This window comes from Dipodomys spectabilis, unplaced genomic scaffold, assembly GCF_019054845.1.
Source record: "Dipodomys spectabilis isolate Male_0828 unplaced genomic scaffold, ASM1905484v1 ptg000132l, whole genome shotgun sequence".
Taxonomy (NCBI): domain Eukaryota; kingdom Metazoa; phylum Chordata; class Mammalia; order Rodentia; family Heteromyidae; genus Dipodomys; species Dipodomys spectabilis.
This window is the reverse complement of record NW_024870809.1, coordinates 1,476,481-1,492,884: the sequence shown is the minus strand read 5'-3', so window position 1 is coordinate 1,492,884 and position 16,404 is coordinate 1,476,481. Positions and strand designations below refer to the sequence as shown.

General features: G+C 36.1%; 1 protein-coding gene across 1 annotated transcript; it reads left to right on the top strand.

The window, feature by feature from the left end:
- Positions 1 to 15,202: 15,202 nt before the first annotated feature.
- Positions 15,203 to 16,135, top strand: Rtl4 (retrotransposon Gag like 4). The gene has a single exon (XM_042690056.1). The coding sequence runs from the start codon at positions 15,203 to 15,205 to the stop codon at positions 16,133 to 16,135; it is 933 nt and encodes a 310-aa protein (XP_042545990.1).
- Positions 16,136 to 16,404: the final 269 nt, after the last annotated feature.

Sequence of the window (16,404 nt, the reverse complement as noted above, 5' to 3'; positions counted from 1 at the left end):
GATTTATGTTATGATGAACTATGAGCAGGAATTTCTTCCCACCCAATCTGCTGAGAGGACCAGAGTAGCCAAACCATTAAATTGAATTGAAAATCCATTTTATGTAGGAGGATAGGTCCTAATCCCAGTAAAATTAATCATTTCTTGTATATGTCCATTTAATTTCATATAACAAAAACCTGAGGTAGTATACTTTATTAAAGGAAAGCTGTTTATTGGCAATGTCTGCAAAGACCTAATTACTTTTACACTGAAGGCCACCTCTTATAGGTAATCTCAACATCACCACAATAAGGACTAAGTTTTCAATCCATACATTTTGAGGCATAAGCCACATACAAACCATAGAGAAATGGAGAAGGGAATCATGGAAGACGGCAAGCTTTAAAATAATCAACTCTGCAGAAGCCACTGCTCATATGGAGCTGAGAAATAGGAAGAAAGTCTACCAGCTGTCTTCAGTATGTCAGAGTTCTGATTATAACTCAAATTAGTAATACTCAGCTCACTCTATTTTTTATTTTTTTTGGTGTTGTAATTGACCCCAAGATTTTGTATGTGATAAACACACACTATAACATTGATTTACATATCAAACCTTTTTTTAAAAAAAACATTAATTTTATTGTCAAAGTGTTGTACAGAGATGTTAGAGTTAGGAAATTATACCATACATTTATTTATTTATTTACATACCTTCTTATATACTTTGGGTGGATATAATCCAAGGCATCATGGGATGCTCTGCCACTGAGCTATATCCCCAGTGCCTCCCCCTGGTTTTTGAGCCACTATTGATAAGACCTTGGGGACTTGCACGAGATTAATTCCACACCTATTCTACTAATCAAAAGTAGAATGTTTAGGAAACTAGAATATACTCTTGGTGCCAGAGTACTCCATGTTCTTGGGAAAGATAATGGCTATTCCTTTACCCTAGATAATGATGGCCAAACCTGAATATATTAGCCAAAACTATGCTTTCTACCACTGCTGATGATGTGGAATCTCTGGGACCAGAGATGGATGTTACAAAGCATTAAGAATTATATTCCTTTTTCTAAGAATGATTGAATCAATCAATTTCTCTGAGTCTTAATCATGTTCTTGGAATAAGCTAAAACAAGAGAACTTCATGTTTTGAGATATTACTGTCCTTATGTTTGATAGTTCTTCTAGGTATTCAAAAATATCTGTAAATCCACATAGAAAATACATTTGCATACTAGGATGACTAAAATTATTTGAGCAGAACAAAGTAAAAAAGGAACACGGTATCCTGAATACCCTGTTATTAACAATGACAAATGCACTTGCGAAGACCTAGTCTAGTGTACTGCCTCCATTATAAATTGATTCAAACTCATCTGATGTCTGGTGTTATTTTTTAATTTTTAAAATTATTTTTAGTGGTTGTACGAAGACGTTTTCATTCTACAAAACAGTATATGAATAAAAAGTGTCTGATAACATTGTCACCCATCCCTCCTAACCCACTCCTTCTCTCACTTTATTTTTTAATAGATGTCTGGTGTTTTAACCATGCATAAGGATAACGATTTCTTTCTATGAAAGAACATTTCCAGGTATACTTTCATCTTCTTGTTTTTTTTAAAATAAAAATGGAAATCATATGGTCTAGGGATAAGCTTCTCTGCCATAGTTCTGTAAGACCTCCCCGTAGACTGAATCCCTGAGGCCTGGTAGCAGGTAATAACCAGTATGTTTTACAAGATACATTCTTACAGAAGATAGGAACACTTGACAGCCTAACAGGCACTTAAAGTGTGAAGATGAATTAAAGATACATCAGTCTTGATGGATATATTAAAAAAAGCTGTCAGTTCTGAAAACATACAGTACCATATCAGGACTGGAGTGTGTTGGATAGAAAAAGGGTTGGCAGATGGACAATTTTTGATAGTCAGGTCTTCTATATGGATGTGAAAAACAAGCTGAGAAAGAGTTTGTTAGTCTTCATCTGTTGCCCTGCTTTGAAATCCATATTTGGAAACTGATTTTTCTCATTGACTTTCCTCAAGATCTACTTTGTATCGAGCAGGTGGATTCTGTATCTAATGTGAGGGATGACAGGTAGGAAATCCTAGCCAAAATATCTTTTTTACTCACTCTTGCCTTGTCAGCAAGAGCTTCTTACATAGAAAATGTACTTTACCTTTGACACTCTGGGCAAGGGAAACTTTCAATTTACTCCAGTGAGCATAGTTTTCTAGTCATTTATGGTACTTGAACATTAGAGATTGGAGATCATCCAGAAGTCAGATGAAAGCAGAGAATACAGAAAAATCAGGAGTTAAATAATTTTATATTATCTACTTTACAGTGTCATAGAAATATTTGAAGACATTCATACAACCTTCATCTGGTGTATGAACCTACTTCAAAACTTCCCAAAGAAATGTTCACCCTATCTGTACTGACAGAGAGCTCCGGATGCTCACTCTATGGTGAGGCAGTTCTAAAGTTTCAGAAGTTCTTTAACAGGACTTCCAAATCTACTTTCTTTTATGTTCTATAATATTGATATTTGTTGTTCATAGAATTAAACTGCTTTATTCTCTCTGTGAAGGTTCACTGGACATATAAAGACAATTTTCCTGGTATCTACCTCCCTCCAGTGAAGCATTTCATCTCATTTTTTACAACATTTTTTAAAAGAAAAGAGGATAGGATTATTCTGAGCAGTCCATACTGGGAAGAGCCCTTAAGGACCTGCTATATAAATACATAAAAGCAAATGTAAAAGTCTGAAAATGCTAAATTTTAGCAAAGCTGTATGTTGTTAACATTCATAAACTGTTGATGAGAATTGAAAATTCTCACAGCCACTCTGTGAAATGTATTGTAGTATCTATAAAATTAATAATGCACTGATAACTGCTCTAATCCTAGGTAGTTAATAAAGACAAATGATTGTTACAATCACTTCACTATGAATGTGTATATTAAAGCATCATGTGTATACATTAAAACTTTAAATATGTCTTTTTTATGTGTATGAGTGCCAGTCCTGAGGTTTGGATTCAGAGCCTGGACACTGTCCTTGAGCATTTTTGCTCAAGGCTGATGCTCTACCACTTGAACCACAGCTTCACTTCTGATGTTTTTGGTGCTTAGTAGGATATAGGAGTCTCATGGACTTTCCTGCCAGTGCTGCATTTGGACTATGGTCCTCACATCTCAGCCTCCAGAGTAGCTAGGATTATAGGCATGAGCCGCTGGCTACCAGTTCTAAATATAATTCTATGTAACAATTTTACCTCAATGAATCTAGAAAAAAGGAAGCATTGATATATACACAGAATTATGCACAAATGTTGGTAGTAACTTTATTTGTAATGGTCTTGATCTTGAAATAACCCAAATGCCCATGGAAATGATGAAATATTCTCACACAATGGGATATTTTGGAAAATAAAAGGGAGTGAAAATTGAAATATATATAAGTTGAAGAAGCCACACAAAAAGGTCATACATTATATGATTCTATTTGTGTTAAATGATTAGGGAAAAAAGCTACATGAAGAGAAAATAGATATGAAGTAGCCTGGATAAAAGATTAGGATATTTACTACAAAAGAAAATAACCAAATTTGGGAAATGATAGCAATAATGTGCATCTTCAATATGGTAGAGGTTATGTAGATGCATGAATTCACAAAAATTCATTAACTGTATATTACTCATTATTTAATTTTATTGTATATAAATTATGTCCACACAAAAGTGTTTTTTTTTTGGTGGGGGTTAGGTAGGCTGGCACTCTTCTCAAATGCTATACTTCTAATCCTTACTATTTGCTGGTTATTTAGGAGATGAATTCTAGCAAACTCTTTGGCCCGAGCTACACTTCAATCATGAGCCTCCAGATTTCATAAACCTAAGTAACAGGATTGCAGAGTTATCCACACTGGTGCCTAGTAAGAAAGGCAAATTTTTTTAATATATACTTTTCTTGTAAAGATGTTGTACAGAGGGGTTACAGTTACATGCTCATGTAAAGCATTTTTATCGCCTCCTTTGTTTTTCTCCTACCATCCCTTCCCTCCCCTCCCTACCTCCCCAACTCCTCCATCTCTACCACCCGAAGTTGTGAAGTTCATTTTCAACATAGTATCTTGTATATCTCATTGTTACACTGGTCAACCTGTATCCTTATTTCAGCATTTTGTTATTTCCCTTCCCCTCCCCAGATTATAAAAATGTATATACAAGATGCAGGGCACCCGAATCAAATGCAGTGAAAACAGGGGTTATACCATGGGGGAAGAACATACAAAAGAGATTGAAAAATCACATAGAACATGTATTCTGATGTTGCTGGCTGAAATATTTGGTAGATGCCTGTTAAGTCTAGTTGGTCTATGCAGTTGTTTAGATCTGAGGTTTCTCTGTTGTGTTTTTGCTGGATTGACCTATCTAGTGGGGCTAGTGGTATACTAAATTCTCCAAAAATTAATATCTTTGGATCTATGTAAGATCTGAGAGGAAGTAGTGTTTCTTGGATAAATTTGGGTGCTCCGTTATTTGGTGAATAGATATTTAGAATTGTAACATTCTCTTGAAGGAGAAAGACCTTAATTCATATGTAATGTCCTTGTTTATCTCTTCTTGCTCATTTTAATTTGGACTCTATTTTATTGGATATTAAGTTTGCAACTCCCAGTTCTTTAGGGGCTGTTTGCTTGGTAGATATTATTCCAACCTTTCACTTTCAGAATATTTTTGTTTTTGTGGGCAAGGTGTGTGTCTTGAAGGCAGTAGATAGAGGGATCTTGCTTTTTGATCCAACTAGACAATCTATGTCACTTAATTGGAGAGTTAATCCCATTAATATTGAGAGTTAGGACTGAGAGGTGTTTGGTAGGTCCTGCCATGTTATCCACCTTCTTGGGGGCTGTGCCAACTGGGTTATTCCTATGATTCTTGGATTCTATTTTGAGGGATGGTTTCTTGGCCTTCATTATACTCTTGTTGGTTTTATATGTGTAGGACATCTTTAAGTATTTTTTATATGGCTGGTTTGATGGAGATATATTGTTTCTATTTTTCTTGTGTGGCATATATCATTCCAGTCTCTTCTTGCTTTCATTTTTTCTGCTGTGAAATCTGAACTTCTATGATTGGTTTCCCTTTATAGGTGACTGATCTTTCTCCCTGACAGCATTAAGGTTCCTTTCCTTAGTCTCAATTGATCCTGTGTGGATTACAATGTGATAGCAGTATGACCTGTTTTGGTCTGGTCTATTTGGGGTTCTAAAGGCTTCTTGTATCTGAATGGGCCTATCTTTTTGCATGTTTGGGGAGGTCTATGCTAGGATCCTGTTAAATAAATTTCCTAGACCCTTCACTATGTCTCTAGGCCCTTCTTTTTCCCCATTAGCCTTAAATTAGTTCTTCTGATGGTGTCTTTTAAATGTTGAATTGATCTATCATATTTCTTGGATTTGCTTGAATACCTGAATGCTCTTTCACTGTATGTCTAGGCTGTCTTCAGTCCCAGAGATTCAATCTTCTGCATGGTCTAACCTACTGTCAAGACTTTCTACTTTTTTGTGTGTGTGAGAATACCGTACAGAGGAGTTACAATTACATGGGCAAGATAACGAGTACATTTCTTATCAAGAATTATTGCCTCCTCTTTGTTTCCCCTTCCCATCCCTTCCCATACTCTCCCCTCCCCCCACCTGAACCTCCCCCCCACCAATGTTGTAAAGTTCGTTTTTCAACATAATGACTTGTATGTCTCATTGTTGCAATGGGTCCACCTGTATCCCTAGTTTTTCCTAGTATTTCCAAAAAAGGACAATTATTTTTACATCAGCTTTCTTATTTAATCAGGTTCTACTGCATTCCTATCATGAATTCAGAGGTCATCAAAGACATAGAATTACAATTGAATATAAAGAGCTAAGCTTTTTGAAAATATGACTTATAAGTAAGATGAGAAAAATGAGGTCTGGGTTATTGCATGGTCTTGGGATTAAGTCAGAAGGGATTTGCAATGCAAGTATTTTGAGTCAGCTCTAATCTAAGGTTGTAAATATAGTAACAGTGTTTTCTCACCTATGATAGATGTGAAGATAGCTATTTCCTTGTCACCTATATCTTTATCTACAGTATCTATACCTAGAATGTCATCAGTTATTGGCCATTATAACAATAGCTCTTCCATTTATTTTCCATTGTCCTCTAGAAATTTCATCTTGCTTGAGGATATTTTCCTTGAAAGATTTAACTTTAAGAACTCTGATCCTTGTAGACCTGATTTTGTCCTGAGTTGTTAGCCCTTAGAGGGGAGAAGACTTGGAATAATTCAAGATTATAAAAAGTTATGTCATTGTTGGCTTTTAAGTGAAGAAATGTAGACATATGATGTTTAGAAATGGTCTAAGTTCTCATGGATACTACATAGGTTAACATGATAAACTTGAACTAAAATGCAGATCTAACTCCAGAGCCTACATCTCTGCTCATATGTCAGCATCTATGCCTTACCAAATGGGTGGCATTGTAATAAACATGCTGAGAAAACAGTTGGCATGAATTGCCTCAATAATTCCAAAATTTCCATGCTTAATGAGGGCTCATTACTATTTCCTAATGCCCAACAGCACAATGCCTGGCACAAAGTAGTCATACTCGCTAAAAATTTATTAAATAAAATTAGAAACCTTCTGTGATAGATATTATTGGCTCCTTCTTATGAAGATGAACTGAAGGTTAGAGGAAGTAATGTGGCCATGTTTACCTGGCCTACAGTAGGTACAAACCAAAGCTCTACAATTTTGTTTGTGACTCAGGTCAGACTGTTAAGAGCAAATTAAAAGGGATGCATCTAGTCATAAGGATATAGAGCTAGGATTGTTGCTTTTGCTTGAACTAATAAAGAATCCCACCAATTTCTACCTTATCTTTCCACATCCCCCAGAATCTTCCCCACTTTGTGGCCCATCAATGTATGAAGCACAGTACATGAGAGGTAAGTAACTTTCCCACTTTCATTTAAACAAGGTTGAATGTATCATATCTTAAAATAATTCTTGTGTAAGTAGTTTTACATTTATTTTCTTTCCAAATCTGCTAGATAATATTGACTAAGGGCCTGAGACAATGTGAATCTTCTAAAACTGCATAGGGAGGGGATGGGTGGTCATAGACTAAATTAACCATTTATCAGAAAAGACCCTCACACGTTCAAAAGCATTTATCATTTCTTGCCACTGTTTCAGCACACATCGCTGAAGTAAGTCCATAGTTGGGACATCTCCCTCCTGATTATTGGTCCCATTGCTTCCAATCTTCTACATATTTTTATCTGGTTAATTCATACAATTGTCATATGAAACTGTACAGAAATTCACTAGAGCAGGGCTCGGTTTTCCCCTTACATTAGGATAGAAGAAAAGAAGATATATTCCAAGAATGGGGCAATAAAAGCACATCTGCTAATATCTACTTCTAACTATGATTACCATGGATAAATGTTATAATTTCAAGAATGAGTATATGCACAGTAAATGTTTTAAGCTCTAGAGATTCACAGAAGAAACAGGGATTTAAAATTTAAGTGTAAATGAGTATTATGAAGGATGAATACTAGGACAGGTAATATCTTAAATAACTTACTTTACTTCACTTGCTCCAAACCCAGAGACTGTATAGAGTTGCCTTTCTATAAGAACATGAATCTCCAGATGGAAACTGGAGCTAGTGGCAACGACATTTGGTTGGAAACCTTCCAGAGTCTGCAGAAAATATAATGGTAATAAGGGTTTTTATTGTTGGTGTCTGTTGAATGCCAGAGACTTTACATGTTCTATCTCAGCTATATATAAATACACATAGTTTTTTGCAATACAGATTTTATAGATGGGGAAACTAAGGTTCAGGGTAGTAGCTTGCCCTCAATGTTGGGTTTTAAATTCACACTATTTTTAAAAGCCAACTATACTCTAACGTGTTAGGTTTTTTCCTCCCTCTATTTCAAGTTCCTTCTAGGGCATATTTGTATTAGCCGTACTCCAGTTTTGAGAATTCTAGTCCCAACTCTAACATAAACTGTATGTCTTTAAGCAGCTTTTTATATGTTGGAGGTACTGTTGAATGCATACCTTGTCTTCTTCACAGTTTATGGCAGAGATAAACAATAGAAAAATTCTTAGAGCACATAAATAGTTCTAGATATGTTTGGGATGTTGCCAATTGTGGAATGACATTAGAGCACCAATTACCAGATGTCTTCCAAAGGATGTAATCCTTACATTCCTTATTCTCTCCGAATCAATATTTAGAGAGGATAGAAAGTCTAAGAAGAGTTTGAATTAGACTTTAGCACAGAGGGTCAAAAACATGACTGAAATAGTTTTCTATTTCCTGAACCTCAAGTTCCTTTGTGAAGTTGAGACTTTGGGGATACTTCTTGTAATAAAAAGTAACATCTACTAAGTTGCCTGTATTAAGCTTACTCTACCTTAAGGCAGCAGGATGCCCAAGTATTGCAAGTACCTAGAAACTCATCAGTTGCAAGTGCTATTCAACACTAAGTGAATTGCACTTAATGAATTAAAGATGAAAGAGAGAGCAGAGAGCATGAATGCAGAAGACTTCATTTCAATTTTAAAGGGCTCATTTTATGACTATTTGGGATCTGGAGATCAGAATTTTTCCACTCTTCTAATTGTTTACTTGTAACAACATGCACTGTTTGAAATGATGGGAGGATTGGGGACATAGAAATCAAACTAAGTTTTTTCAAATTGGAAAACAAGGCCTGCTGTATCTTAGCCACTAAGTCTCCTCCAGGAATAAGGACTATAGGTATGTGCACAGTGGGAGGGGTCAGTTCTGAGAGCTAGATTCCAGATTCAAAACCACTAATAAATAGCCAGTAAAAACTACTTCTTTAGTAAGTTATAGAATCTCTGGGTTTGCAAGGACTACACCATTTTTATGATGTCTCCTTAACTAATTCTTGGAAGCCCATCTTCTAGCTTCCCACCTGGAAAGAATCCTAGCACTTTAATTACTCCAATAATGAAAAACTCATAGCTGACTTCATTAAAATAGTCATCACATCTCTATCCCCACCCTCCCAACTGCATCTCTATATACCTCCATCCTGTCTATGAGAATAAACAAGCTACTTGATAGTCCTTTCGAGAGACAGTTTATCATATATCAAATTTTTTCTTGCTCATCAACTTTGACTTATCATCTCAGTAGCTTGTTTATCTTTTGAGTTGGAAAACAGAAACATTACCTCATGTGGAATGAAATATTGAATATAAAAGTGTTTTGTAAGTTTTAAATCTCTGTACATATTGATAGTGAAACCCAAGCAGAAGGAATGCTGATAGGAATAAGTATGGATCCTTAGTACAATTAAAGCATGTTAGACACAAACCAAGTAATGAGTCAGAACATTCATGACAATTTCAACAAGTGACTTAGACTGTGGGTCTAGCTGAGCTAGAAGGAAGAAAGAATATTAGTGGAAATTCTGGCTGAGTCAAGACAATGTCCAAACTGGCCTCTGCTAGATTTGTATATGTTTGAGATTGAGTTCGTGTACTCATGCTTTGTATGAAGGCACCATACCACTTGAGCTGTGACTGCATGTCTGAGCTGCTATATTTTTGGTATGGGTATATATGGACTCTTTCTACTTTATTGACAAGCTGAGAGTAGCACAATGATACAACATTCTGGAATAAGCAAGGCCAGCTCAATTGTTAATTTCTCTCTCTTGCCTCCAATTCAGCTAAATATCTCAAACCAGGATTGTACCAGCTCAGTGTTTAGGAGAGTGATGGTATTTTAGAAGCAGAGCTTCAGAAAAAGACAATCCACATACCATGTAACTCAGGGACTATTTTGGAGACAAGTACTTTTTTGTCCTTAAAATTATAGCTAATTCCTTTTTTATTTTATTTTATTGTAAATGTGTTGTACAGAGGGGTTACAGTTACATAAGTAAGGTAATGAGTACAGGTCTTGTCGAACATTGTTTCCTACTCCTTTTTTTAAACAGTGATCAACCTAGCGATCCTCAAAAGTATTGTTGAGGAAAGCTTCTTCATTGGCACCACCTGCAGAACTTGTTCTAAAATGTGAGTTACAAGTCAGGTGCACATGGATTATGTCTGCAATATCTACTCAAGAGGCTGAGATCAGAGGATTGTGATTCAAAGCTAGCCTGGACAGGAAAGTCCATGAGACTCTTACCTCCAATTAAGACCAAAAAAGCCTTGAAGTGGCTTTGTGGCTCAAGAGATAGAACATTAGCCTTGAGAAAAAAATGTCATCCACAGCTTCTAGAGACTGACTTTAATCCCCAGGTCAGGAACCAAAAAAAAAAAAAGTAGATTACAGAATCTCAACTTAGACCCATCAAATTATACTCTTCATGAGTGAAAACCAAGAATCTGTATGTTAAACACTGAAGAGATCTGGTGTTATCCTGAAAGTTAAGAACTTCTGTAAAGTGTCAGAACTCTATGTCGTCAACCCTCAATATTCCCATTTTCAAATCTAAAGAATTGTTTTAATTCAGTATCACCTGGAATACCTATGCAAATCCCCTTCCTCTGTCTCTTGCTAGATGTCTTGGCTCATAATTTTCGATTATGAAAATTTTGATAAACACAAAAAATTTTCAGTACAGATAAAGAAACTGAGGCCCAAGGTTGTCATTCTGAATGGTGGTAGAACAAAGTTGATAACCACCTCTCCTGAAAAGTTGTCCAAATACTATGTCTTTCTGATCACCCTTGAAGAAGAATTTATGTCTCCATTTATCTTTGTGGCCACAGTATTCCTTATATGATCTGAAGCTCAAGAGTGAGAAATGCGAATACTGATTGGTGGCATGATCCCTGGTCATATGTCCTCTTCCAATGAATTATGAAGTGTCTTGAAATTAAAGTACTGTACAATCACAAAGTTTTCATAAAACTATAGCATTGCAGGCCTGAATTAGTCAGGTCTCTATTATTGTAACGAAGTACCTTAAATAATCAGCTCAAAAGAGGAAAGATCACAGTTTTGAAGGTTTCCATTCATCATCAGATTGACTTCAATTCTGCAAGAAGCACATAGTGAAATAAGCTCTTCATCTCATGGAAGTCAGAAAACAAGAAGAGAGAAAAAGAAGTTGATCCCAATACCCCTTTGAGAGCTTTCCTGCAGTGACAGAGACCTATTACTAGGCAATCTCTTAAAGGTTTCTACCACTTTTCAATGGTACCAGGCTGAGGACCAATAATTTAACACATGATCCTTGGAGGAACATTATAGATCCAAACTATAGCAGGACCCTCCAGCCAAAGTGTTTACAGATGACTTCCGAATGGGGTAGTTTTGTATCTACAGAGACTAACTGTGGCTTCAATCCTAACTGAAAGCCAAACACCAGAATGACATGCTACAGTATATTAAACACATTTGTTGCTGCTGTTTTTGTAATTGAAACACGTTTCTATTAAGCAAAGGGTTAAACTTACTAAGTTTGATGTCAGATTTCTGACAATCTCATCAGTATGATACCTTAAGCCTGTACATTTCCAATTCCTGCTGTACCTTTTCAGTGGTATATCTTCCAGGCTGATAGGCTTTGTCCCAGAATCCTGTGGGGACAACTCAATACAAGATGCCTAACTTCTAAAGGTAGAGCAATTTCTCAAAATGATACAGTAAGCTAGATTTTCCCCCAAAGCATTAAGAAATGCCGCTGAAAACAGTGGCATTGTATGATTTGCATTTGAGTTAATGCTTATCATTTCAGCATGTGTTTCATCAGTGCTACATAATTAAGAAAATTAAATTCCCTGACACCTTGAAAACATAATTCTCTAAGGAACAGGAGACCTTAACAAAGAGCTGCAACTTCTGAGGGCAGAAATTTCAGTAGGTTTACAATCCTTTATTTCAATTCTCAAATTAAAAAGCTTTGTAAAATAGAGCTTTTTTCATTAATTTAGTGCCAAAACCCATTTGGCAGCAAATTTTGATCTGAATTGACATGATTTTAGGGGATAACCCTTTAGTATGAATATTCAGATTTTTTTCCTGCAGAAATTTTAATGGCTTAATTGTTGGATGATTCCCCTTACACTGCTGGAAGTGTTATATAATAAACAGCAATACTCTGTATTGCTTTTCTAAAATTGAAAAAAAAATAAAATTCTAAAGCACAGATAACTGATTATGGATCTAGAATACCAATAAATAACCCTTACTGAGCCCTTGCCATTTGCCTAAAGTTGTGAGAATCTTTTGTGTTTCATTTAATCATCACAAGGACTATGAGTGAGATATTATAGCATTTACATTGAAAGTTCACAAACTGATTCCCAAAGGGATGAAATAACTTGTGTACTGTCACAAAAATTTCTGTGAGGGTAAGAATTGGATCCAGCTCTGTTTGACTCTAGAATCTCTATGCTTCACTCTTGCATTTTACTGCCTGAGAAAGATAAGGAATTGTGAAGGACAATGAAAACCCACTGTGGGATTGATGCCTGTGTAGAATAGGATACCTTTACTCTGTGTTATTTGAGGACCAGATTCCTATTCCTATGTCTCTGTGTCACACCTAGTAGCTTTCATTCTTTGTTGTAGTGTTTGCACAAGAACCATGAATATCACAAATCAAATGATCACATCACAATTGCTAGCAATTGGAACTGAACTGATTCTTTTCCTCCTCTCTCTCTTTGTTGTATTAGCATATATTAATATTTCAAAGAAATTTCATTGTAATACATGCATATAATGTACTTTGCTCAATTTCACCTTTTCTATTACTTTTTTTTTAACCTTTATTCCCTTTTAAAGAAGTTTGTTTCTTCGTTCTACTTTTGTACATGTCCATGAAAAACTTCAGTCATATTTCCCCCTTGTCACTCTATCCTTTGACTTTTCCCCCTTCTACTAGTTGCAACATCCAAATAGCCCTTTCGGTTTGTATTTATTCCATTCATTCTTTTTTAGAGTTTACAGTGCACATGTCTGAGAGAGTATGATATTTGTTTTGTCTAACCTAGTTCTTATTTTAGGAGCTAAATTAATTTTTATGCACATTAAATTCTGAGTAAAAAGTAATTGACCTGAGAAAATGCAATCTTTAACCATTATTAACTAATACCTTGCTATCATATTACTAGTTGGTACCTAGCTGGGATGGCAAGAATGAATTAATGAATGGGATGGTGGAAAGTAAAAGATGTTGGGAAGATCCATTAGGAGATGAGAAGGGTGATGGATGGAAAGGAGGATATGATAGTTCCTCCCTAATTTGGAAATGTGTGATAAGCACAAAAATCTAACCATTTGGAGATTGCTCAGATGCATTTGAAGAATTTTGGAATCAATCTTATAATTTTTGCCACTCAGAGGACCTATCTGACATGATTGTCATGATAGTGTTCTTCATTAGATAAAGAAACTGTCACCTGAGTTCTTAAAAATCAAGTGGTACTGGGTTTTTAAAAATCAATTTCTAGCCCTCAATCTAATATTGTCTCAGTCTTCTAATATTTTTTCTGTAGACCTAAAGAGGAGGAGCTATCTGATGAAACCTAGGGAAACAACTAATACTTAATTTTTATGTATTTATTAGCAGGGTCTTACTACATTGATAATTCTTCCCTTGAACCTGTGATCTTTTGCCTCAGCCTCCTGAGTGCTAAATCCACAAGTGCTATTTTAAAAGATTCGATGATACATAGTTTTCCCCAAATGACTTATTTTATTTTATTTTAAATTTAAATTTTATGGTAAAGGTGATGTACAGAGGGGTTACAGTTACACGTCAGGTAATGAATACCTTTCTTTCTGAACAGTGTCATCTCCTCCTTCATTTTCTCCCACTTTTTCCCCTCCTGACTTCCTTCCCACCATTCAAGTTGTAAAGTTCATTTCTAACATAGTCTTTACTGAGAATCACTGCTAATTTGATTCACCTTTTGTCCCATTATTTCTGTGATTCCCCTTCCTCTCCCCAAAGTGACTAATTTTAATATATTTAAATAGTATACTACACAAGAAAGGGTAGTGAGAGGAACAAGAACTGCATAATCTTAAACGTATAAAATTCTAATACGTTTAAGAATATGCAGTTCTTGTTTGTAAGGTTCTCAATCTTACCTCCTTATCTCTCCTGTGATATCTTAATCATTTCTATAGTAACAAATATATGATCTTGGAGACCAGATAGCTAGAGAAATAAATGAATTATTTACAATTTCAATGATCAGACATTCTCCTTCCCCCAGCAATACAGGATAGATTTGTGTACTGAAAATGAAGTTCAGAAGGTAATTATTCTAATCAGGACTAAGTGCTCTCTACAGCAGTGTTTCTCAAACTTCAATGAACATTATAATCACCTTGAGAATTGTGTAAAAGTGTGAAAAGTTATTTGTTCAGTTGCGGATGGGACCTGGGATTATGAATATTTCTAACAACCCCCCTGGAAAGCTAATGTTCCTTGTTCTCAGATCATGTTTGAGTAGTCAGGAACATGAACTATTACCACGTTCAAACAGTAAATACAAATAAGCTATTCGTGATCCTTGAGGAAGTGCTATTTTGGGTAGCATCTCTAAAGAATATACCAGATCTGATATTAACTAGCTAAGGGATCTTGAACAAACAACTTTGCTTCTCTGAGTCTCTTGTTTTCTCATCTGTGAAATTACAATTTGGGCATGGATGATCTTTAAGATCAATTTGGATTATAAAATTCATTGGCACTGATAAAAATAAAAGCAGTTTTAGAATGAAGGTTAGTATGAGGTCCATTTGTTGCTAACATTAGAAGGAAAGACAGGGAGGAGAAAAATACTGACTATTGTATTATATATACATATATATATATATATATATATATATATAGTTTTAATTCCAAGTACTAATGTTATAAGGTAACATATTTCTTCTAAATGTGCAGAACATTGACATTCTCCATGAAGAAGAAGAAACTTTGAGTTGTGGATGACAATTTCTGGCATTTCTCCAGCTCGGCTTTCAGCAGCCCCTAGTGACTTTTCATAGCTAACAGCTTTGGCTACCTGCACATGACACTGCCTTTTTTACCACAGAGCAAACCTGTTTACCCATTGGTCTTCAGAACTGGCACTGTAGTTCTGTTTAGGCACACGTGATTCCAGAAGTAACAATGGAGAAGTGTACAGAATCACCACCTACCTTGCAGGTAGAGCCTTCCTTTCCTTGGGGAGATAATGTGATGATGCAGCAACACATGCAACATCTAGCAGAGGATAATCCTACTCTGAAGAGCCAAGTCATGCCTCCTGTGACTACTGCAGTGACATCCATACCCTACTCACTGGAACATCATACTGAGTTTCATAGTGAATCTTCTAATCTCTCAGGGTTTCTGGCTCAAGTGACTACCTATTTGTCACCTCTCAAATGTCCTAATCCTACAGAAGATGCTGAGGTCAAGCATTTTTGTGATGTCCCACCTCACCAGGTTCAAAGGTGTGGTATCATATCTAGGTCTGAACATAGTGCTGTCCTACAGCAATATGAGAACTTTGTTCTTGAGTTCCATAAGTCATTTGATGAACCCATGCAGCAAGAAATGAACCCTCTGATCTTTGCTGACGCTGACAAAGAGAACAACTCCTCTCAGAAGGATGCTGGTACTTTCCAGAGCTTTACCCTAAAGGTGAACTGTAATGTGACCAATACCAATCAGAGTAATCAATTTCAAGAAGGATTGGCTGGCCCTATCCAAGTTGAAAACAGTATAACAGATATGATGAACAATCTCCCAGACTTGATCACTCAGTGCATTCAGTTGGATAAGAAATATGACAAGCCAGAGCTCCTACAGTTAGAAACACAGGTCCCAGAGTTGCCTTCCCTGATCTATCACAAATCCCTCTCCAGACCTACAGTTTTACCATCCAAAGAAGAGCATACACAACTTCGAGGAGGCCATAGGCTTCTCACTCCAGCCAAAAGAGCCCGCCAGCAAGAAACTCAGTTGTGTCTTTACTGTAGCCAGGCGGGTCATTTCACAGAAGATTGCCTTGCCAAACGTTCTCGAAGCCCCAGCACAGACAACCTAGCTCACCAGTAAAAGAAGCCCTGCAAGAACACTTTGTAAATCTCTCTCACCTCCAGCCTTACTGATTTATATAACCTGTAATAACTTCAAAATACAAGAAGGAGAACTCTGACATGACATTACACACAGCAATGAACTCTTAACACTTCCACAAAGTTGAGAAACTACATCTTATTCCTTGGAAGCCGACACTTCACCAAACTGGAAACAATGATGAAAATAACACAGAGGCTCTTCTAAGGAAATAACAATTACTCCACAAGTACTGAAAGTCTACAGAT